Source organism: Berghia stephanieae, chromosome 12 (genome assembly GCF_034508935.2).
Source record: "Berghia stephanieae isolate SIO BIC M18660-M18661 chromosome 12, UCSD_Bste_1.3, whole genome shotgun sequence".
NCBI classification, from domain to species: domain Eukaryota; kingdom Metazoa; phylum Mollusca; class Gastropoda; order Nudibranchia; family Aeolidiidae; genus Berghia; species Berghia stephanieae.
Window position 1 is genome coordinate 36,810,271 of NC_088371.1, and position 24,000 is coordinate 36,834,270.

Below are 24,000 nucleotides of genomic sequence, written 5' to 3' on the forward strand. Positions count from 1 at the left end.
AATTGGGTGATGAGTTTCTACTTGAAGCCCACTGTCCTTTCTTATCATTGTGGCCGTGTGATGAATCTGAATGTTACTCAAAGTCGACTCAATAGTATGAGTATTTGTGTTTGACGACGGATAGAGTTGTTGAATGTGACAGCCATTGTTGGTGTTTAGGATGGAGAATTTTGATAATCTTCGTTTTAATGTTTCTGAATCAGTTGTGTTCACACATGATTCGGGAAGAGCGTTCCAGTCTTTGATAGTGATGGGGTGCAAATGAATATTTAAAGATGTTTGAGTTTGTAGATTGGTGTTTTATTGTTTTTTGACTTTTTTATTGTTTTGTTTGTTTTTTTTTACTTGAGTTTTGGAGAGTGGTAGTGGCTATCAGTGTCAGGATTGGGGTGGGTGGAAAGCAGAGGAAAGGAGAAATTTAACCACTGCATCATTCTGGGTGGGGTTCCTGACCTCCCATAGTGGGCACAGAGGTACTTACTGTGTCTCCTATCCCCTTATTATCTCTTTTCCAACATGCTTTCTGTCCTTGTCTTGGAATGAGATTACTTGGTTTTGTCCTGGCCATGGCCAGATACCCTGGCTGAGAGGGAAACAGTCAAATATATAGTTAGAATTTTGGGAGATTATATTTTTTTCCTTGTAAATCATCTCTCTGTTATGCATTGTATTATTTTTGTTTACATGTTATATATATATATATATGATTTGTAAATATTTGAGTGTGTTCCTCTTAATGGGGACCTGTGCTTGTGTCTGGATGAGACTTTAGGTGATCTCAAACTAAGTACTTTAATAGTGTGCTTTTGAAATCTACATCTGTTTCCTATTTGAACCAATTCCCCTTTGTCTTTCCTTTTCTTGAGTGCTTTAATTGTCATTCTAGAACTTTTTACTATCCCATTTTCTCCCTTTTTACTGGCACTGATATGACCTTAATGTGTTGCAAGCGCTGTAAAACCCCTAAAAAAAAAAAAACTGCATCATTCCAACTCGCCTTTAACTTGCTGTAGAGAAGTCGAGAGATGATGATGGATTTTGATTATTAGAGTGATATAGGACTAAAACTGAAACCTTTCTGGAGGCAGATAAAAATAATAATAAATAAAATAAAACTCCCTTTACTCATCCCCAAGGGGAAATTTTTCTTTAGGGTTTATTCCAAGGGAAGACTGGAATAACCCAGGTGTCAGCCGCAGTGCAGCACCGCAAAGTGAGCTAAGGCGAGGTGACTTACTCAAGGCCACACAACGAGGAGGGTAGCCGAACTCGGTACCTTTTGGGTACGAAGCAAAGACCTTACCGCCGAGCCACGCTGCTCCCTAAAGATCAAGGCAGATGATATACCAAATTAAACTCTGTACGTGTTTTGATGGCCAAATTATCAAAGGTTGAATGACCTAATTTTAGAAATGTCACTAGATAACTCGATATGTGACACGACACACACGTAAAAAGTTTTTTTTCTGCCACAAAAATGACGGCTTTTGTGGTACCTGTTATGCAATATTTAATGAGGGGTGAATACTTTTTCCTTGTAAATCATCTCTGCTATCTTTCGTGTGTCAATGGTTTATATTATTATGTATGAATCCAGTCTTGAATTGTATGCATTAAAGAAGTATACACTAGTATTAGATATTATTACAAATGATACATAGGGGGCGAAGTGGCAGAGTGGTTAAGGCATTGCACTGTGACCTGGAAGGACCCGGGTTCGAGCCCCGCTTCAGGCACTTTCGTTTTTTTTCCTTGAGCAAGATTATTAACCCCCACTTTGCTCACTTGGACAACATGAGTAATTCCTGTTGACATCAGACATCTTGTTTGATGAGTTTTCTATATTCCTTCATGGAATGCCTAGGCGACGATGTCTTATGATGAGAGGCATTATGAGATGATGATGATGATCAATGATACATAGGTATATATTTTCATTTTCTGCAAAGTTCCAAGTGAGGCCACAATTTATATCTCAGAGTAGATATAGAGGCATTTATGTACATTTCTTCTATCATCCACTTCTGTTCCTCATTTTATCTAACTAAGCCTGTCATCTAATTTTTTCCAGGCAATTAAATGACCAAAGTCTGTTGCAAGTGCCGTAAGACTTCTAAAAACAAACAAAACAAACACATTTAGTTTCTTTCAAAACTTGCGAAATTTGGTATATTTTCTATGAGCTGTTTGGCATGTTTGTGTGGCTATGTGGTCTAGTGGTATGACACTTGCTTTCAGATCGGTAGGTCCTGAGTTCGAGCCTCGTGCTTGGCGCATAGTTGAGTCCTTGGAAAAGACTCTTTACTCACATTCTCTCACCATACTCAGGTGTAAAATGAGTACCTGGCCGTTAACAGCGTTGTCTTTGTCCGAAAAATTGTAATATCGCCTAACAGTAACAGGCGTCATGTCCCGTCCTACATGTTAAATGTTGCTGTTGACCAGGGACCCCTGGTAAAGCACTTTGAGCACATTCCATGGATATTGCGCTATATAAAGCTCAATTTTTTTTATTTAAAATTAAAATTTTTTTTTTACCATAATTAATCTGGCATGCCTTTTGTTTGTTTGTTTGTTTTTTTTTTCCAGTGTCTTTTCTTACATCTGTAAAGAAAAGTAAAGATGGAAGTGGAAGGGCCTTGTAAAATTCAACCAGACAAACTCGAGAAGCTTTCACTTTCACCAGAAGATTTAACATCTAAGACATCACATTCAAATGTCGGATTGGATGATGTTGTCGCGACTGAGGATTCTGTTCCATCATTTACCGATGCCCTTGAAGATCTGATGGAAACTAAAATATCACCAGAAACCAAATGCCAGTCTTCTGACGTTGATGTAAAACTTGAATCAGTAGAAGTTGAAAATATATCAGAATTTCATCCACAGCCCATGCAAGTCAATGTTGAACTTGAAGATGAAGACATCAAAGCAGGGAATTCCTCCCTCGCTTATTCAAAATTCAGTGATGTCAATCTTAAACTTGAAGCTGTAGACAATAAGGTAGAAATAGAAAATACTCCCCTTACTTGTTCCCAACTTAATGTTGTCACTGTTAAACTTAAAGATGAAGACAGCAAGGCAGAGAACTCTTCCCACAATTGTATCCGATATTCTAACGTCAGTGTAAAGCTTGAAGATGGAGACAGCAAGGCAGATAACTCTTCCCACACTTGTACACAATTCTCTGATGTCAATATTAAACTTAAAGATGAATTCAGCAAGGCAGAGAATTCTTCCCACACTTGTACACAATTCTCTGATGTCAATATTAAACTTGAAGATGAAGGCAGCAAGGCAGAAAACTCCTCCCACACATGTAATCAATTCTCTGATGTCGGTGTAAATCTCGAAAATGAAGGCAGCAAGGCAGAGAACTCTTTCCAAACCTTTTCACACTTTAATGACGTCTATGCACAGAGCGTTGATGACAGTGTTAGAATAAAACTTGAAGACGCCATAACAACAGATATGTCTTCTGAGATGTCGTCACTGGGGACACGAGGTCAGGTGAGATCATGTGTCTCTCTCTTTTACTTGTAGTTGTAGTCTCTGATGATGATGACGATATGATGATAAAAATAATAATAAATGACATTTGTATTTTGTATAGCCCCATACCCCGATTACAACAGGCTGTGGGCGCTTTTTACCTTTACCGATGTTCCATGTCGGACACGACGTTGGAGATCATGGTTCGCCAGCTGTCTCTCACATCTGCGAGTTTCGCACATTGATTTATGGGGCTTCGTACGCTGTGACATTTCCAAGCCAGCTTGTCCTTCTTCGTCCTCGATCACGCTTACCTTCTATCTTTCCCTCTGCAATGGTCTTCTGTAGTTAGTCGTGCCTTCTGATGTGGCCAAAATATCGGGTTATCCTCTTTCTAATAGTTGAAATGATCGTTGTTGATGTTATTCCTAAAGTTTGGAGTACTTGATGATTTGTTTTCTTTTCCTTCCAGGATACCCTTGCAATTCTTCTATAGGTCCACATCTCAAATGCTCTGTTTCTTTTCTAGTGTCTTTACATTCATAAAATAGATATAGAAAAGTGAGTGGAGCAGGCACCTATGTTGGTAACAACAAGATATGAAGTGAGTAGAAAAGTGCCAGAAGACAATAGAGAATAAAAATTTTTCGCGGCGGTGGTGGGGTTTGAACCTGCGACCTTATTGGTACGACAACTCCGCCTGGCAGGTGAGAGCGTGGCTCTACCGTGTGAGCTATCCACGAACACAAAAATATTCGTTTCAAACCCAAGTCATTTCTAGATCCCTCTCTCACCCACTTCTTGAGACCGCCGATTCTTTCGCACACCACCATCGCGAAGTAATTTTGACCAGCAGTTAAGCTTAATAGCCAATATTCTCAACACAAACATATAACATAGAAACGATTGAGACATTGAGTATGCTCCGGTGTATGGGGTGAATTTTTAATTCAGAAAAGTGAGTGGAGCAGGCACCTATGTTGGTAACAACAAGATATGAAGTGAGTAGAAAAGTGCCAGAAGACAATAGAGAATAAAAATTTTTCGCGGCGGTGGTGGGGTTTGAACCTGCGACCTTATTGGTACGACAACTCCGCCTGGCAGGTGAGAGCGTGGCTCTACGTGTGAGCTATCCACGAACACAAAAATATTCGTTTCAAACCCAAGTCATTTCTAGATCCCTCTCTCACCCACTTCTTGAGACCGCCGATTCGTTCGCACACCACCATCGCGAAGTAATTTTGACCAGCAGTTCTAACCCCACCACCGCCGCGAAAAATTTTTATTCTCTATTGTCTTCTGGCACTTTTCTACTCACTTCATTTCTTGTTGTTACCAACATAGGTGCCTGCTCCACTCACTTTTCTGAATTAAAAATTCACCCCATACACCGGAGCATACTCAATGTCTCAATCGTTTCTATGTTATATGTTTGTGTTGAGAATATTGGCTATTAAGCTTAACTGCTGGTCAAAATTACTTCGCGATGGTGGTGTCGAACGAATCGGCGGTCTCAAGAAGTGGGTGAGAGAGGGATCTAGAAATGACTTGGGTTTGAAACGAATATTTTTGTGTTCGTGGATAGCTCACACGGTAGAGCCACGCTCTCACCTGCCAGGCGGAGTTGTCGTACCAATAAGGTCGCAGGTTCAAACCCCACCACCGCCGCGAAAAATTTTTATTCTCTATTGTCTTCTGGCACTTTTCTACTCACTTCATATCTTGTTGTAAAATAGATATACCCCCCCCCCCCCAAAAAAAAAAAAAAAAAAAAAAAAAGAAAAGGCAAACACTGAAATATCCCGCACCAATGAGGGTGATGATTATAAATGAGTACGTATATATAAAAGTGGCTGGACACAGGATTCTACAGATTTCAGTGTTTGATAAATATTTTGAATATGAACATTTGTTTACAAAGTTTGGTGTCATTGTGGCAACATGGTGACATTACTTACTTACTTACTTATCCGAACCAGCGATCACCTGAGCTCTAGCCCTTCGGTTTTGTGCCATGACGTAGAAGTTAGACGTCTTTTGTAGTTGTTCCAGGTGACTATAAAGTGTGTTACTGATGCTTGGATTTGGTGGGAGAAATGTGCATCTCAGGTCTTCAAGAGGTTGACATTCAAGCAAGTGGTGTGTTACTGTTTCATTGGGGTGTTGACATAGGGGGCAGGAAGGGATGTGTCTTTTGTAATTTTGCTTAAATGGTTGTTGAGCGGTATGTGTTGTGTTCTTAGTTGAAAGATGATGCTTTGCTGGCGTCTTCTGAGCTTATTTAGGCAATCAGTCTTTATAGGAGTGGTCATATGGGAAAACATACATCTACCCGTGGTGCTCATTGCCCAACTGTTCATCCATTCTTCTCTTTTATTTGTTTTGATTATTTGTTTCGCTGTGTCGAAGGATACTGGAATTGATGGTTGTAAAAGTGTTGATCCGAGTCTGGCTAGTCTGTCTGCATTGTCATTTCCTGGTATATTTGAATGTCCCGGTATCCACTGGAGAGATAAGTCTACTCTGTGTCTTGTAATGAATTCATCTAGTTGAGATCTTAAACTATGGTAACACTAAAACAAAAACTATCTGGCCCAAAAAAAAAGATCTAAATAATCTGTAGCTTCGTGCTATCTTTTCATTTTATTTTATTCTGTATTCTCTTCCTTTTTTTTCAGGAACTCTGCAATGTGAACAAAGGAGACCAGAATTGTAAAACAATTTGTGGGGGGCCAGTCTCTTCTAGTGGTTTGGGGTCAGAGGTCACGTCTATGGACCTGAAGACTATGCAAGGTAATTTAATGATGAGTTTGATAATCACCAATAAATATTTGTCCAGTTTTTGATATGTGGAGCTTTTCGAAAGGAAATGTCCATTACTGCCTAATGTGTTCTAATTTGTCAGGTAGGTGACTATTTCACCCCCCCCCCCCCCCCAACACATTGGTGACCATTTCAATCCTTCACACCCCTCCCCCTCCCCTTACCCCAAGAGCAAATTCATTTTTCAAGAACAATAACATATTGGTTTTTCAATATTTAACACACATTGGGATGAATCATTGTGTGTCTTTTGACTATTTATAAAACTAAAAGTAGTGGGTATTCCTCTGCAATTGTTTTAATAACTACATCACACCTTCAACCGTAAAAATCTACTACTGTTATAACAAGGTCAAACAGTAATTTTGTATAGCAACAACATGGCCACCATGAGTGTAGAGAGAGTGTGTGTATAAATTCGTCACTTTTTGTTTAGCAATAAATAAGCATCGAGAGACAAACCAGTTATGAAAAAAAATGACATGGATAAATTGATAAAAACAGCACGTCTTTTAATGAAAACCAACACCAGAAAGTCATCCAAAAAAAATACAGGTCAATAAGAAACAAAAAAATTAGAGTTTATTTAAAATCATTTAAAACATACCCACTTGCCGACCCGAGTTACTGATTGAAATAGCAATATATATCTTATTTATTTTGTTTTAAACTATCTCAACCATAAACTATGAAGGTACTTTAATATAATATTAATGTGGTTTACATGAACTTTATTCTTTTTGTCAATAATTTGAGATCTCATTCTCATGGTAATTTGTGTGCTGTTACAAACTACAATGAGATGTAAAAAAAAAATCTGATAACACTCAAAGCTGAAAACAAGGATTTGGTGGGCTTTTTAAAAATGCGATACCACAGTCATCAAACAACCCTCATTAACTCACTCAATCCTAGAGATTTTTGCTATTTTTCAAAACTGGAATAATGTATTAAAAATAAGCATGTGCATAGATAGTTTTATTCAACTACCATTAACATGTAAAAATTTTTTTTAAAAACATTAGCTTTGATTCTACGCCTATAATTTGTCTCAGAAAGATGTAATAAATAGGCATGGGGTAAAAGTAACCCGGGTTAACTACGGAGATAGTCGGTGTTAGGGTTGAGTGAGTTAATGAATGTTAGAAAGCAGAGAGGTCCAAGGCCAGTTCCTTGGGGTACTCCCGATAAAAATGGTGCATTTCTCACTCTATGTCCATCCAGGACTACTACTTCCTGAGTATTGTCGCAGAGACAGTCTTACTTCAAGCTAATAAAGTAGCTTTTGTTCCTTCTGTGCTGAGCCGTTTTCTTCATCAATGGTCTTTTCCAGGGACTTTTGGTCGATCTTACTACAGGTCATTTTTATCACACAGCTGAACTATTTATTAACGATTTGTGTATGGAATGTCATTAATGAGAAACAGATAATTCTTTCTTTGTATTTTATGCTTTGGAAACTTGATAAATCTCAACATTTGGAATGGTCTCCATCACAGCCGACCTATATTTTGGTTCTACTGGTGTAATGAATACGGGTATATATTTACTATACACGTGAATATTTGATTCTTTCAGTGGAGATAATTTATCACTTCAATAAATTTCTAAGTTGTTTTGTGGAGGTAAGAATTCTCTTTTATCTATTTGTACAGACAACAACGATCTTGACAGCTGTGACCAGTCTTTGAATGATGGGTTTCATGAAGACATCCAAATTGAAATTGACGTGGCTGAAACTACAGACAGTTGTGTGGAATGGCAAGAGCCTGGTACTGATTTCCATTTCCAGAACAGTCATGAGACAACTTTGGACCATCTTTCCGCAAATGACAATAGACCAGATCAAAGATTTGATTACAGTGAAATAGACGAGCCTCGATTTGATACAAATTCTCAAAATTCTACAAGTTCACAGTTGCAAAATAACTCAAGAATCCAAGCAGGAGAACGGCCATATATATGTGTGACCTGTGGAAAAACATTTACTGAGAATAAACATTTACAACAACACATCAGATTTCATACAGGAGAAAAGCCATATAAATGTGTGACCTGTGGGAAAGCATTTACTCAGAATAAATATTTACAACAACACATCAGAATTCATGCAGGAAAAGGGACATTTAAATGTCTGACCTGTGGAAAGGCATTTTCTCAGAATTCATATTTACATCAACACTTCAGAACTCATTCAGGAGAAAAGCCATTTAAATGTGCGACTTGTGGAAAGGCATTTTCTCGGAATTCATATTTACAAGGTCACGTCAGAACTCATACAGGAGAAAAACCATATAAGTGTGTGATCTGTCGAGAGGCATTTACTGTGAATTCACAGTTACAACTACACATCAGAACCCATACAGGAGAAAAACCATTTAAATGTGAGACTTGTGGAAAGGCGTTTAATCAGAATTCAGCTTTACAAGATCACATCAGAACTCATACAGGAGAAAGACCATTTATATGTCCTACTTGTGGAAAAGCATTTATTTCAAAAACACATTTACTACAACACATTAGAACTCATACGGGTGAAAAGCCATATAAATGTGTGCTTTGTGGAAAGGCATTTTTGAGGAATACAGATTTACAACGTCACATCGGAACTCATACGGGAGAAAAACCACATATTTGTGTGACTTGTGGAAAGGCATTTTTTCAAAATACACATTTACAACGGCACATCAGAACTCATACGGGAGAAAAATCACATATATGTGTGATTTGTGGAAAGGCATTTTTTCAAAATACACATTTACAATGTCACATCAGAACTCATACAGGAGAAAGACCGTTTATATGTCCTACTTGTGGAAAAGCATTTATATCAAAAACACATTTACTACAACACATTAGAACTCATACAGGAGAAAAACCATATAAATGTGAGACTTGTGGAAAGGCATTTACTGTGAATTCATGTTTACAACAACACATCAGAACTCATACAGTAGAAAACTGTGTAAATGTGTGACCTGTGGAAATTCAAAAATCAGAATTCAAATTTACAAGGACACATCAGAACTCATACACGAGGAAGGCCATACGTGTGGAAAAGCTAATAAATAGAGGTGCCTAAATGAGTCAATAAAATGGAGATAAAGATAAAGACACATTGTGTTGTTTATTCATGAGTCAGATTTACTCCCTTTATCTTTATCTCCTGTGGATAAGCCTTTATTTGGAAAACACATTGACCACCACAGATCAGAACTCATACAGGTGAAAAGCCATATAAATGTGTGACTTAATAATTTTAATAAGCATTTTTATATAGCGCCTTTCGTCGAAACATCAAAGCGCTTTTAAAAAAAACAAACAAAAAAAACAAAACAATTCAACCAAGGTATCAAAACAATTAAGAGCATAAAAGGGCATCAATACATCATCAATATAAATTTCACATACAATACATTTAAAATTCAATTAAGTAAATATTTCCTGAAAAGATATGTTTTCAGGGCTTTTTTGAAAATGTCTATTGAGCTCGAGAATCTCACAGATTGAGGGAGATCATTCCAAATCGTGGGTCCGAATTTCATAAGAGGCATATCACCAAAATACTTACGTTTAGTTTTAGGAGATGCTAACAATTTTGAATCGTGGGATCTAAGATTTCTCAGAGGTACGTATGGTTGGAGTAAGTGTTTAATGTAAAGAGGGACAGAAGACTCAAATACACCAAAGCAGATAAGGGCTATTTTCTATTCAATTCTAGCCCGGACTGGCAAGACCGGAAAGACCGTGCAGAAAAGCATGATTTTCTCAGACACATACGTGGGAAAACCTCTCACTGTTGTCATTGATGAGGCCCAGACCATGATGAACTATGACCTCCACATACCCCCAAGTTGTCACTGACCACCTTTACATTCATAAAACCTTTGATGGTGTTACATTAATAAATTACATTTAAACATTTATATTGCACATTTCGACGGATTAACCATGAGGCCACGAGGAACATGGAGAAGAATTAAAGAAGCTGATATACAGAGAAGTGGTAAGACCTGGAATGAGATAAAAAAAAAAGTTAGCTCCGGATAGAGAAGGATGGAAACTGTTTGTCTGTGGCCTATACCCTGACCCAGGGTGAAAAAGGCAATGATGATGATGATGATGATGATGATAGAGAAGGATGGAAACTGTTTGTCTGTGGCCTATACCCTGACCCAGGGTGAAAAAGGCAATGATGATGATGATGATGATGGGCTGGGTGGGGTTCCTGACCTCCCATAGTGGGCAGGGAGGTACATATTGTGTCTTCTATCACCCTATGTGTGTTTTCCAACATGCTTTCTGTCTTTGTCTTAGAATGAGATTACTTCGTTTTGTCTTGGCCCTGGCCGGATACCCTGACTGGGAGGGAAACAGTCAAATGTATAGTTAGTTTTGGGAGACGATATTTTTTTCCTTGTAAATCATCTCTCTTTTATGCACTGTATTATGTTTTGTTTATGCATTAGATATGGTTTGTAAACATTTGAGTGTGTTGTTCCTCTTGGTGGGGACCTGTGCTGGTGTCTGGATGAGACTTTTAGTGATCTCAAACTAAGTACACGGATAGTGTGCTCTTGGAATCTACATCTGTTCCCTGTTTGAACCATTCCCCTTCGTCTTACTTTTTCCTCAAGTCCTTTGAATTGTACATCTAGAATCTTTTAACTATCCAATTTTCATCCTTTATACTGGCGCTGATATAACCTAAATGTGTTGCATGCGCAGTAAAACCCTTAAAAACAAAAAAACAATATTGCACATTTCCACGGATTTACCATGCTCTATGGGCGTCACCTGGGCGAGGTTGTGGCCAGGATGCCACTTGCTGTGTCTTCTTTCTCCCTCTTTATCTGTTTTCCTAGTTGCTTCATTGTCTCGTCTGCTGACAGTATTGGACAAGTTCTCGTCAAACACAATGCTCACCCGATACAAGGCCTCAAAGGAATCGAGGTGATGTGTAAGTGTAAGTGTGCGGGTGGTTGGATGGGAGCATCACCCTTGAATCATATACCTATGATGTTCGCATGGGTGTACGATCCGATAGTGATGCCGTTTCTTCTTCTCTTTACTAGCCTATCCTGCTTCTTTGGTTTGTGATTGTATTTTTGACAGGGGATATTTTTTGTTTCTGTAAATCTTCTGCCTGTTTGTTCTTGGTTATTTATAATTTAGCTTATATCTTTAGGTTATGATTTTGATTTACATTTGTACTATTTTTGTTAGATTGCTTGTTTTTTTGTTTCAGCGGTCTCTCATATAACCTCAATTGTGTTGGAAGAGACCTAAAGCAATAAACAAACAAACAAACGAAAAAATAAGTGTAAGTGTAAGGAGGCCTGGCCTGCTGTGCATGCTGTGACACACACGTCTGGGAACAAGGCGGACTGCTGTGCATGCTGTGACACACACGTCTGGGAACAAGGCGGACACGATGAGTATCAACTCCTTATGTATCTTTGGTCTCCATGCACACATAGATACTCATAGTGTTAATGATGATGATGTGATGTTGGTTGTATTAGTAGCGGCAGTGATGCGTCATTAGGAGGGAAGTGACGTTACGACTGCGTATTCCGTTAGTGTTAATTAATGTACAATTAAATTGGGACATTGGGACAATACGCTTCAACAGTCGTAACGTCACTTCCCTCATAGTGACGCATGGTAACTTAGTAACTGGCTCTAAACTATCGGAACCATGGCGGGCGCCCTTATGGAATATTTCCCCGACGAGCATTAAAGCGTATCCAGAGGGAAAAAATTATAAATCTGATCATGTTTTGACTTTTACACATTCTGATCACAAAACATGAAAAGTTCTAGCCAGCAGAATAAAAAGTACCGATTTTCTTTGTTCAGAACCACGATGGCCGCCGTTGCTGGGCGACGTGACATCAGACCATTGAATCTAATTAAATAGAGAACTCAAGTGTGATGTAAAAAAACTGGTTGTAATCTCAATGGAAGTGTAAAACTACTCTTCCGGAGGACTGAATACAAACCTGACTTCATTGATGCATATGTAGGGTTGAGGATGCAATACATCTCTCTCTCTCTCTCTCTCTCTCTCTCTCTCTCTCTCTCTCTCTCTCTCTCATATGCTTTATGTTCACAAATATTGTTTTCTCATTATATAGTTTCATTTTCTCCTTCATTTTTTTCCACAGATGTGTTCTTTGTATCCAGAGAATAGGAGGGTGCAACTTACGTCCGATGTGGAGACAATTGCAAAAACATCATTAACCCTCTCCTTACCACCCATAGGAAAATCGTCACATTCGTTACGATGCAACAGACAATTTTCTCATTCTGATTTCTCTTGTACATCACAAAATCTAAAGAATGCTTTGATTACAGCTATACGTACTAAACACTGTGTTATAGAGCTCTCTTGTTCCTTTTTTGTTTGAGTAAGAAAAGTCTATTCTTGTGTTGCGCGGTAGTGAATTTTCGGGGGACATTCTAAAAATAGCTGGTAAGGAGAGAGTTAAGGGCTTCAGAAGTGAAAGGACTCATTGAACAGAGCCAAGGGATTCGCATGTGTCCTCAGGATGATAAGAATTTGCACAGGAAACTAAAGGGAGTCTCTTCAGACCCTGTTCTGGTTGATGAGCTCCTGAACAAGATTAAAAATGATGGTGGACATGTCTCTTTCTCAACCCAGTCCGATGGCACAATCAACCTAACTATCTGTGTTTCTCCACTAAGGAGATGCTTGACATGTTAAAGCGGTTTCCGCATGTGTTAATCCTCGATTTTACTGACAAGACAAACAAGTATTTGATGCCATTGCTGACAGTCGTGGCCAAAGACAGTTATGGCCATGGCTTCCCTATCCTTCATGCATTTGTGAGGAATGAGGACAGTGTTCACCTCCAAGCGATTCTGAGGTTTCTATCCGATTTGTATGACTCTTCTGAATCATATTATTGTTTCGTAATCGACAAGGATTTATCAGAGATTAACTCACTCAACCCTAACACCGACTATATCCGTAGTTTACCCGGGTTACTTTTACCCCATGCCTATTTATTACATTTTTCAGTGTCAAATTATAGGCGTAGTGTCAAAGCTAATGTTTTCAGGGTTTTTTTTTTTTTTTGCATGTTAATGATAGTTAAGTTGAATAAAACGTATCTATGTACATGCTCATTTTTAACACAATTTTTTTTCCAATTTTGAACAGTAGTAAAAATCTCTAGGATTGAGTGAGTTAATGCAATCGGGGTGGTCTTTCCGGATGCTCAAATTAATTAGTGCCACGATCATATTTTCCAGGCAGTGTCACGTGCAAAAACATCTGAAAAAAGTTAGGCACAGAGATGGCTAATAACATTTCACAGCTTTTCATGCGGCAGGTGATTACAGAGACACAGACCGTGGCCTTCGTAAAGTTATAGCCTGATACTGACCAAAAAATGACGTCAAAATGCCAGTCTTTTGCCACAAAAGAAGACAAATCGTGAGTTGTATTCAATAGTTCAACCAATGAAATAACTTGTTTCCATGAGCTCTACTAACGACAACTCATTAAGCGGTGCAAAAACCAAATAATGACGTCAAACTGCCAGTCTTTTGGATTTCAGTATCAGGCTATAACATAACGATGGCTACGCTACAACTCACTAGGCGGTGCAAAAACCAAATAATGACGTCAAACTGCCAGTCTTTTGGATTTCAGTATCCGGCTATAACATAACGATGACTACGCACAGACTGAGTATGAGGATATACAAAAATCAGCTGCTCGAATTGATTCCAGAGCCGTCCATATTATATTTCAACCAAAATTGGTGGAATAATCCACAACTCTGAGCTACATAACCATCCCAAAATCCCAACATCAAAAACAGACGCCCACATGTATTCGTTTTTCCCTTCCACTGCCCGACTATGGAATAGCCTCCCAGCTGAAGTGGCTGAAAACGGTTGCCAACATGCCTTCACGCGATTGCTAGAGTTCACAACGTGACTTTTTAATCTTTGTGTTTTTTTTTTTTTGTTTGTTTTTTAAAAAATTAATATTATGTGCAGAGTTTTAGCAAGTTTAAAATGTAAAACCCTACAAACTGTGGAGTGATCCTCGACAATATTGGAGGTTTCCACAAGACGAAGAAGAAGAAGAAGAAGACATACAAAAATGTTGATACAATATGAAGCTTCAAGCAAATACTACTAATCACCTGGAGAGTTTCCATTCTAAGATTGAGCAGACATTGAGACTTCAGATGGGGCTCAGCGATAACATCATTTTTTTGACACAATACGTGCACGACCTACACATGAAATTTATGGACTGTTCTGTGGTAGACTCAAATGTTCGTCGCTACGCTACAATTAATACAAAAAATCCTGAGGCCGAGGCTATCTTCTCTTTTGGAGTGAGCAATTTTGTTGCTGAAAATGTGTTACGCGAGTTGGATCTTTCGAAGCGTGTTGCGTATCTGGCATTTGATTGTAACGACAACACATACAGTGTTCTGTACAAGGATTCCATTCATAATACAACCTGTCCCCGCGGAAAATTGCAAATGAAAAGCCAAAAAATTGCACCCAAAATTCCAAAAATTGCAAGGAAAAACTGCAAATTTAAGACATTGTTTTCAATAAACAGCACACAATAATTTATTCTTGATTTAATTCTGTGACAAGCACAGTCCACCAATTTTAGTTGGTATGTATTATACAGTATTGTGTCCATAAATTACATTAAATTACATTGATATTGACATTGCATACTTAGAAAAGAAATATTATGCCAGGTATATACAAGGGATGCCACCAGGAGATTTTGAAAAAAATCCCAAAAAACAACACTTTTACACAAATGCATGGATTCCTAACATTTATGTGGTAGAAAAGCTCATAAATTTTTAAAAATATTATTATTATTATATTTCCAAGTACATCTATACATCATAATAATACAGTGGAACTCGGGAATAACGAGGTCGAGGGAACCTACCATAATAACTTTCTACATGTATTTCCGAGTTACATGAATCTATGTTATGGTAGTATATTAAACACCCGTGATAAAAAAAAAAAGCAAACAATGCTTAGAATCAAGTTTAATTTACCAAGCCACAGTCACAGAAACTAAAACAAACAAGCAAGAAAAATATGTAGGACTAACAGAAAATAATTTCAAAACAAGATACAACCTCCACACCTCAACATTTAGAAACACTAACAAAAAAACATCCACAAAACTCAGCGAACATATTTGGAAATTAAAAGACAACAAACTAGACCACAACATTTCATGGAAAATTCACCAACATCAAAACAATGTAGCTTATGCCTGGAAGAGAAATATACTATAATCAAACACCCTCATGAAGCCACACTCAACACGAAAAGTGAGATGTACGGAACGTGTCCACATCGGCGGAAATTCTTGTTAATTAACTTTAAACCGGAACCACTTCAAGAAACAACAACAGTCAACAAAACAACTCAGTCCTGACGATGGCAAATTAAGCCTGAAACATTAATGTAGACTGCCTCAAACATTGTGGTAAATATTTTTAAAAAATAATATATATATATATATATATATATATATATATATATATATATATATATATTATATATATATATATATATATATATATATATATATATATATATATATATATATATATATATATATATATATATATATTAATTAATAATAGATTGATGTTAGCAATAAAACTATTATTAAATAGCATCTTTAATAGTTTTGTGTGACGGTGGCAGTAGTATTTTCCTATGTTTAGCATTATATTATTATATGTGACTCCAGAACATGGAAAATTGCAAAAAATTGCGGCAATTGTCAAAATTGCGAAAAATCGCGGCCACGTTGCGGCCGCAAGCGCCGCGATTTCCTGGAGGGACAGTACAACATCGAAAACATGTCTTCACCTGTCCATGAAGCTGCCTTGTCGCCATTTTTTTTAAAGGTTTCTCTAAACATGTCATTGTTTGATAAATCCTTAGTCCACGAGATGTATTTCCCTGGGCCTGGATCAGCACATCCCTCATCAGGTCGGCTTACCTTCAGCACAGATAATCACGCTTCTGGCAATTCAGCAACTCAGGAAGGCAGATACAAAATTGCGCCAAAATTATGTAACGAACTGGCCATGTACTTAAGCGTACTTGGTAAACAAGAATTTTTGGACAAACATTGTATCTTGTCTCTTCTGTCATCCTGGAAAGATTGTGCGAGTGTTGTCGAGACAGTCACAGACGAGGGGGATCACATCTATATTCTTCCACCAGACATTCTGGGTAGTCCTGGCCAGTCTCAGTCCCCTTCTTTGACACAACAGGCACAGAGCAGCCCCTCCGAGGAGCAGTCATCATCATCATTGCCTTTTTCACCCTGGGTCAGGGTATAGGCCACAGACAAACAGTTTCCATCCTTCTCTATCCTGAGCCAACTTTTTTATCTCATTCCAGGTCTTACCACTTCTCTGTATATCAGCTTCTTTAATTCTTCTCCATGTTCCTCGTGGCCTTCCCCTTGATCTTCTGCCCTGAGGGTTCCAGTCCAATACTTTCTTTGTTATAGTTGAGTCATTCTTTCTTAGCGTGTGTCCAATCCACCTCCATCGTCTTCTTCCTATATCCTCTCCCACTGGTTTCTGCTGTGTTCTTTTCCATACTTCTTCATTTTTATTCTATCCATCCATTTTATTCTGAGTAGCTTACGCATGCACCTGTTTACAAAAATCTGTACCCTCCTTATACATGATGCGTTCCAAGTTTCACATCCATACAGTAGGACAGACTTCACGTTTGAGTTGAAAAGTCTTAGCTTTAGTTGAAGGGAGATATATCTTTAGTTCTCCAAACTCTGTTCAAAGATGTGAATGCAGCCTGTGCCTTTCCTATTCGTGCTTTCACCTCTGCTTCCGTGCCTCCATACATGGAAAAAAAATGGCGATTTGATACCAGTGCCATTAATGATGGAATTATTCTTGAGGCAACATCCACATCAACTGTTCTTCCGGTCTGCACCTCAACCCCCGTATCACTCACAACCCGAACGTGATGTTTTACTCAGTGATGACCTCACCGTAGGGAGGAATAGATGTGACTGACATTTCTCGAAATGCTCTTAATGATACATCTGTTTCGTTTTCTAATGTGAAATTACAGAGATGCAAGGTGAAAGTGAAAGGGAGGCCGAAGAAACAGCAGTTTACACGTAAACGCAATTGAAGGTGCCTCAGTCATATACTCTACCAGTTTGAATGAGAATGGTTTGGGAAAAGTTATCTTGGCAGCAATTGTAAAGTAGGAGTATAATGTGCATGACAGTATGATTGTGGTAGAAGAAATGCTAAGGGAGCGGTTTTTGGACTCCGTATAAGACGCTGCTGTGTGCCTGGATATCATAGCTGCAAATTTATGTAATGATTTCTTGTTCCGAAGTGTTAGCAATTTGGTTGCAGCAGACATGCGAGCAATGCAGGTTTTTCGATGTGGCTCATGTTTCATCCTTGATGATGCCACAGAGAAAATGATTCAGTGTGAGCATTTTGTTATTATCTGGACACATAATTGGCCAGAATGTTTGCAAAACTCATGCTACATAATTTTCAGTGCACCAACAAGCACCAAAGAGAGAGAGAGAGAGAGAGAGAAACAATATTATTATAATAAATTCTCTCTTTAAAAATGAGGGGTTGCATATGCACCCCAATTGCTGAAATAGGAGTATTCTATTAAATTTCTATTTAATGTGACGGGGTGCACAAGCACCCCAATATGCTGAAATAGGATTATTCCACCGAATGCTTATTTAATGTCAGGGTGTGCATGCAAATCCCAATTTACTGAGATAGGAATATTAAAGACGGGACTGAAATAGGATTAAAGGCTGAAAAATGGTCTTCTATTTGCCTTTGTTATTTACTGACGGACTTTGTGACCTGAAAATTATTGCATTTCCGGTAGTAACCACCATTTGGATTTCTAAAATGGCCGCTAAGATTTGAGTAAGGATTTTGCTGGAACGAATTTCATGGATGCGGTATACAGCTTTGCCCCGAATTTAATTTTATAAAAAAGTTAAGATGTTAAATAAACGTGCCATCATAAAATTTTGATTCACCGAGTTCTAATTTTTTTTATTATCCAAAGCTAAATTATACCATATTTTATCCATCATCAAAAGTTATACTAAATTGTCATTGATTTTAAAATAAAAAATAAACTACACCAAACGATAGAGTGATTCCTCCTGAAGAAAATAAGACATAAATCATTAAAATCCATCCATAAACAAAAAATCTATGGAACTTTTTCGGAGACCCATCACTCAAAAGTCCCCAAAAAATCGGGTCACAGCCACTAGGCGATTTATCGACTGTCAATAACTGCTCATTGCAATTGGATTCAGTAGTCTGACGTCACACCGCCCGGCAACGGCGGCCATCTAAACAAAGAAAATCATTACTTTCTATTCTTCAAGCTGGCTAGAACTTTTCATATGTCTTGTGACCAGAATGTGTAACAGTCAAAACATGATCAAATTTATAGGGTTTTTTTCCTCTGGATACGCTTTTATGCTCGCCGGAGAAATATTTCATACTGCGTCCGCCATTGTTCCGATAGTTTAGAGCCAGTGTTGCTAAGTTACCATGCGTCATCAGGAAGGAAGTGACGTTACGACTATTGAATCCTATTATGCCACAGTGAGGCCTTTTATTGTTCCCTGTTGGAACTGTCAATAAATACTTGACACTTGTCAATTGTTACTCAACACATTAGAGTTTAAATTTAAAATGAGCTTTATATAGCGCAATATCCACTAAATGTGCTCAAAGCGCTTTACAAGGGGTCCCTGGTCAACAGCAACATTTTACATGTAGGACGGGACATGCCGCCTGTTAGGCGATATTACAATTTTTCGGACAAAGACAATGCTGTTGACGGCCAGGTACTCATTTTACACCTGAGTACGGTGAGAGAATGTGAGTAAAGAGCCTTTTCCAAGGACTCCACTATGCGCCGAGCGCGAGGCTCGAATCCAGGACCTTCCGATCCGAAAGCGAGTGTCATACCACAAGACCACATAGCCGCACGTCTACCTCAATACAGTTCATTTTATTGTTCCCTAATGGTACTGTCAGTAACTTTTTACGATTATGCCACAGTGGAGCCTTTTACTTTTACTGTTCCTGCCTGGATATGTCGATAACTCCTCGAACTCCTGTCAATTAACCGGTAGATAACCACGCCTCTCGGACAATCGTCATCATGTATACAATGGCAGTGATTGGTGGACACAGCAAACTTCACAGGTTTTACTATAGTGTTAAGTAAAATACCCACTGTTCTACCTCTTGATCAGTAGAATCAACACAGAAAACTGTGTAAACGTATACGTTTATAATATGATCGAGAAAACGGCGTGATAACTAGTCGCCCATTTGTCAATATAAAAACAATAACAACGATCAGATGGAGGTCGAATTCGTTCTCGGTATTGTTTATAAACAACCAACTATGTTTGTCCGAGCACGCGTGAAGGTGTGTCACAAATTCCATGTTTTGATTGGTGAAAAATCTACTGGTTAATTACTAATGTCTTGTGGTTTTGTGTCTTTTGAATTTATTAATTTTATATGACTTTATCCTTACATGCAATACAATGTGTTCATTGCCTTTAAATTTAAATATATTGATTTTTCTTAAATAAACTTTTTGTTATTTATGCAATATAATTGCTATGAATTTTGTTTATTCTCTCTCTCTCTCTCCCCCTTTCTGGGGTTCCTGACCTCCCATAGTGGGCTGGCTGGGTGGGGTTCCTACCTCCAATAGTGGGCAGGGAGGTACTTGCTGCGTCTTCTATCTCCCTATATCTGTTTTCCAACTTGCTTTCTGTCTTTGTCTTGGAATGAGATTACTTGGTTTTGTCCTGGCCCTGGCCTGAGTCCTAGCTGGGAGGGAAACAGTCAAATGCATAGTTATTGTTTTGGGAGAGGATATTTTTTTTCCTTGTAAATCATCACTGTTATGTATTATTATGTTTGTTATTTTTAATGTATAATGTACCTAAGCATTTGAGTGTATTCCTCTTTGTTGGATTTTGTGCTTGTGTCCGGATGAGACTTATAGGTGATCTCAAACTAAGTGCATTGATGGTTTGCTCTTGGAATCTGCATCTGATCCCTATTTGTTCCCAGTTCTCCTTTGCCTTCCTTTCTCTTGGGTGCTTTAATTGTAATTCTAGAACTTTTTACTATCCCATTTTCTTCCTTTTTACTGGCGCTGATATAACCTAAATGTGTTGCAAGCGCCGTAAAACTTTAAAAAACAAAACAGTGGGCAGGGAGGCACTAACTGTGTCTTCTATCCCTCTTTATCTGTTTTCCAACATGCTTTCTGTCTTTGTCTTGGAATGAGATTACTTGGTTTTGTCCTGGCCCTGGCCGGATACCCTACCTGGGTGGGAAGCAGTCAAATGATGTAGAATTACAGTTTTGGGAGATGGATGTTTTTTTTCCCTTGTAAATCATCTCTCTGTTATGCATTGCATTGTTTTGTTTACATATTATATATGATTTGTAAACACTTGAGTGTATCCCTCTTAGACCTGTGCTTGTGTCTGGATGAGACTTTTAGTGATCTCAAACTAAGTACTTTGTTAGTGTGCTCTTGGAATCTACATGTTTCCTATTTGAACCAATTCTCCTTTGTCTTACCTTTCCTTGGGCGCTTTAATTGTAATTCTAGTACTTTTTACTATCCCATTTTCTTCCTTTATACCGGCGATGGTATGACCCTAATGTGTTGCAAGCGCCGTAAAACCCTTAAAAATAAAGATATAAAATCTCTCTCTCTCTCTCTCTCTCTCTCTCTCTCTCTCTCTCTCTCTCTCTCTCTCTCTCTCTCTCTCTCTCTCTGGGGATTTTTTTATTCCTGAGGTTCTGTATTATTCTTCACATATTATGATGGCGCTGAAATTACCTGAAAAAGTATAGCGCTTAATTAAAAGAGCCCAAAGTCAACAGAAAACTGCAGCCACTGAGCTAGGAGAATTATTGTGAATATTTATCATAATACTGTATGTTGACAAGCTAATGAAGGGATTGTATTGCGAGACCTGACAACGCAATGCTTATTACTATTACTCACATGGTGGTTTGTTTTTTTTGCACAAAGTAAATCCCAAATTTTGCAAGCTAAAAACAGCAAGGTTTGAAAGAAATTTGCAAAATTTTTGCGATTAATTTTCCTAAAATCCCATAATTAGTTCATGAAAGAGAAAGATGTTTGTTTTTAAGGGTTTCACGGCGCTTGCAACAAATGAAAGGTCATATCAGCGCAAGTAAAAAGGAAGACAATGTGATAGTAAAAAAAGAAACTACTATTGATTAATTATCTTTAGCGTTCTACACGAGCTATCAAATTTTAAATGAAAAGAAAAAAAAAAGTCGTCTTTTAAAAAAAATAAATATTTTTGTTTTTTGTGTCTTTACTTTGCAAAAAATTGCAGATTTTGCGGCTGCAATCAATGCAAATCAGCGACATTCTGCGATTTTTTGCGGCTGCAATCAATGCAAATCAGCGACATTTTGCGATTTTTTGCGGCTGCAATCAATGCAAATCAGCGACATTCTGCGATTTTTTGCGGGCGCAAATTACAAAGACTGAGAAAGACGGATAAGAGAATGGGAAGAGAAGAAAAAAAAAGAAAGAAAAGGAAGCTGCTATTTTTACCGTACTGTGATATCTTGGAAGTTGATGGTCACTGTACTGTAAGGGGAAAATGATATCTTGGTAGGCTATTTTAACAAGCTATAATATAATGATGGTCAGATAATCAATGAGTGTCTTTAAATACGGATTTTATCTCATGGAGAAAGACAATTTAATGTTGTCACCCTGGGTGGGGATCCTGACCTCCCATAGTGGGCAGGGGGGTACATACTGTGTCTTCTATCCCCCTATATCTGTTTTCCAACAAGCTTTCTGTCTTTGTCTTGGAATGAGATGACTTGGTTTTGCTGGTTGGGGTTCCTGACCTCCCATAGTGGGCAGGGGGGTACATACTATGTCTTCTATCCCCTTATATCCGTTTTCCAACAAGCTTTCTGTCTTTGTCTTGGAATGAGATTACTTGGTTTTGCTGGTTGGGGTTCCTGACCTCCCATAGTGGGCAGGGAGGTACATACTATGTCTTCTATTCCCTTATATGTGTTTTACAAGCTTTCTGTCTTTGTCTTGGAATGAGATTACTTGGTTTTTTCCTGGCCCTCGTCGGAGTCCTGGCTGGGAGGGAAACAATCAAATGCAAAGTTATTGTTTTGGGAGATTATATTTTTCCCCCTTGTATATCGTCTCTCTTTTATGTATTATTATTTTTATTTTTAATGTTTAATGTAAGCATTTGAGTGTATTCCTCTTTGTTGGATTTTGTGCTTTTGTCCGGATGAGACTTATAGGTGATCTCAAACTAAGTATTGGTGGTATGCTCTTGGAATCTACATCTGATCCCTATTTGTTCCCAGTTCTCCTTTGTCTTACTTTCTCTTGGGTGCCTTAATTGTAATTCTACAACTTTCTACTATCCCATTTTCTTCCTTTTTACTGGCGCTGATATGTATAACCTAAATGTGTTGCAAGCGCCGTAAAACCCTTAAAAACATAAAAACAAACAATGTTGTCACCATTTTTGACATTCATAGCTGCTTTATGAAAGAAAAAGAAAACGAAGAAAAAAAAAACTTCCGCAAAGTAAAACAATCCAGCTTCCATCCCAAGATTAAATTTTTTAAAAAGGCCAACTAAAGAAAAAATCTGTTTTGTCTTTCAAATTTAACAACAAAAATATTTAGGCAAACAAAAAATAAAAATGATTGCCCAAATAAAGACATAACAAATACCTAAAATCTTGGGGGGGGGGGGGGGGGGGGGGAAGAGGTCACAATGGGGAGTTGAACCACAGATTGTAATGACGAGAGAATGTGTAGCCCATTGAGCTAACATGACCCATGGTTGTTGGACGTAAAATTATATTTATTAAAAAAATCATAGTGGGTAGAGTCGTGACCTTCGTTACTCTAATATTCACGAAGGCCACGGTAGAGTAGTAGTAGCGCTCGCGTTAGTATTAGGATCCTTCCGCACTAGGACAGGACTGTCCCAGGACGAATTTGTCCTGTCCTATCCCACTGGAGAAAACTTCTATTCAAAAGGGGTACCGCACTAGGACAGGTCTGTCCTGGGACACACCTTGCGCAAATGCATTATCAGTATCTGTCCCCATCGTTTTTAGCTGTTACCCGCAACTGTCCGCGATTTTTGCGATTTTCCTGAATATTTTTTTTTTTTTGGTGGACTTTTCCCTTACCTAACTGGATACTGAGCTTTTTTTGACCGCACAACCCTTGGAGACTGGGCTTCGAGTTCGATAACTCTATGTGTGTGTATTTGTAGGCATGGTCAAGACTGGAGGACTTGAAAGTTAAATTTGATATGTGTGGCATGTCATTGCCTGAGGCAGAGCGGTTTTTCCCTGAAGGCATGGACCAGCGTGAAAACTGGAGATGCAGGACAAGTTCTGCCAGGCCTTTTCTGTGCCAGTCAAAAGTTGGACAAGTATATGTCCACAGAAGGCCAACCAGGGATTCAATTTATTAAACAGTTGCCTTTTTTTTTTATCCTAGCAGA

The 24,000-nt window shown here is 38.3% G+C and overlaps 1 protein-coding gene and 1 long non-coding RNA gene across 2 annotated transcripts in view; both read left to right on the forward strand.

Annotated features, from left to right (window-relative positions):
- LOC144957721 (uncharacterized) overlaps positions 1-9,651 on the forward strand; it is a 13,409-nt gene extending 3,758 nt beyond the window's left edge. Inside the window, exons 2-4 of the mRNA XM_078889105.1 lie at positions 2,590-3,510; positions 6,171-6,285; positions 7,971-9,651. Of these exons, the coding sequence (XP_078745231.1) occupies positions 2,623-3,510; positions 6,171-6,285; positions 7,971-9,292 (2,325 nt within the window). The 5' untranslated portion in view covers positions 2,590-2,622 and the 3' untranslated portion in view covers positions 9,293-9,651. The remainder of the gene's footprint in view (positions 1-2,589; positions 3,511-6,170; positions 6,286-7,970) is intronic.
- A 3,249-nt stretch (positions 9,652-12,900) lies between these two features.
- LOC144957722 (uncharacterized) lies at positions 12,901-13,733 on the forward strand. The gene is made up of 2 exons (XR_013642196.1): positions 12,901-13,208; positions 13,597-13,733. It is a non-coding gene; the product is annotated as an uncharacterized LOC144957722 (long non-coding RNA).
- Positions 13,734-24,000: the final 10,267 nt, after the last annotated feature.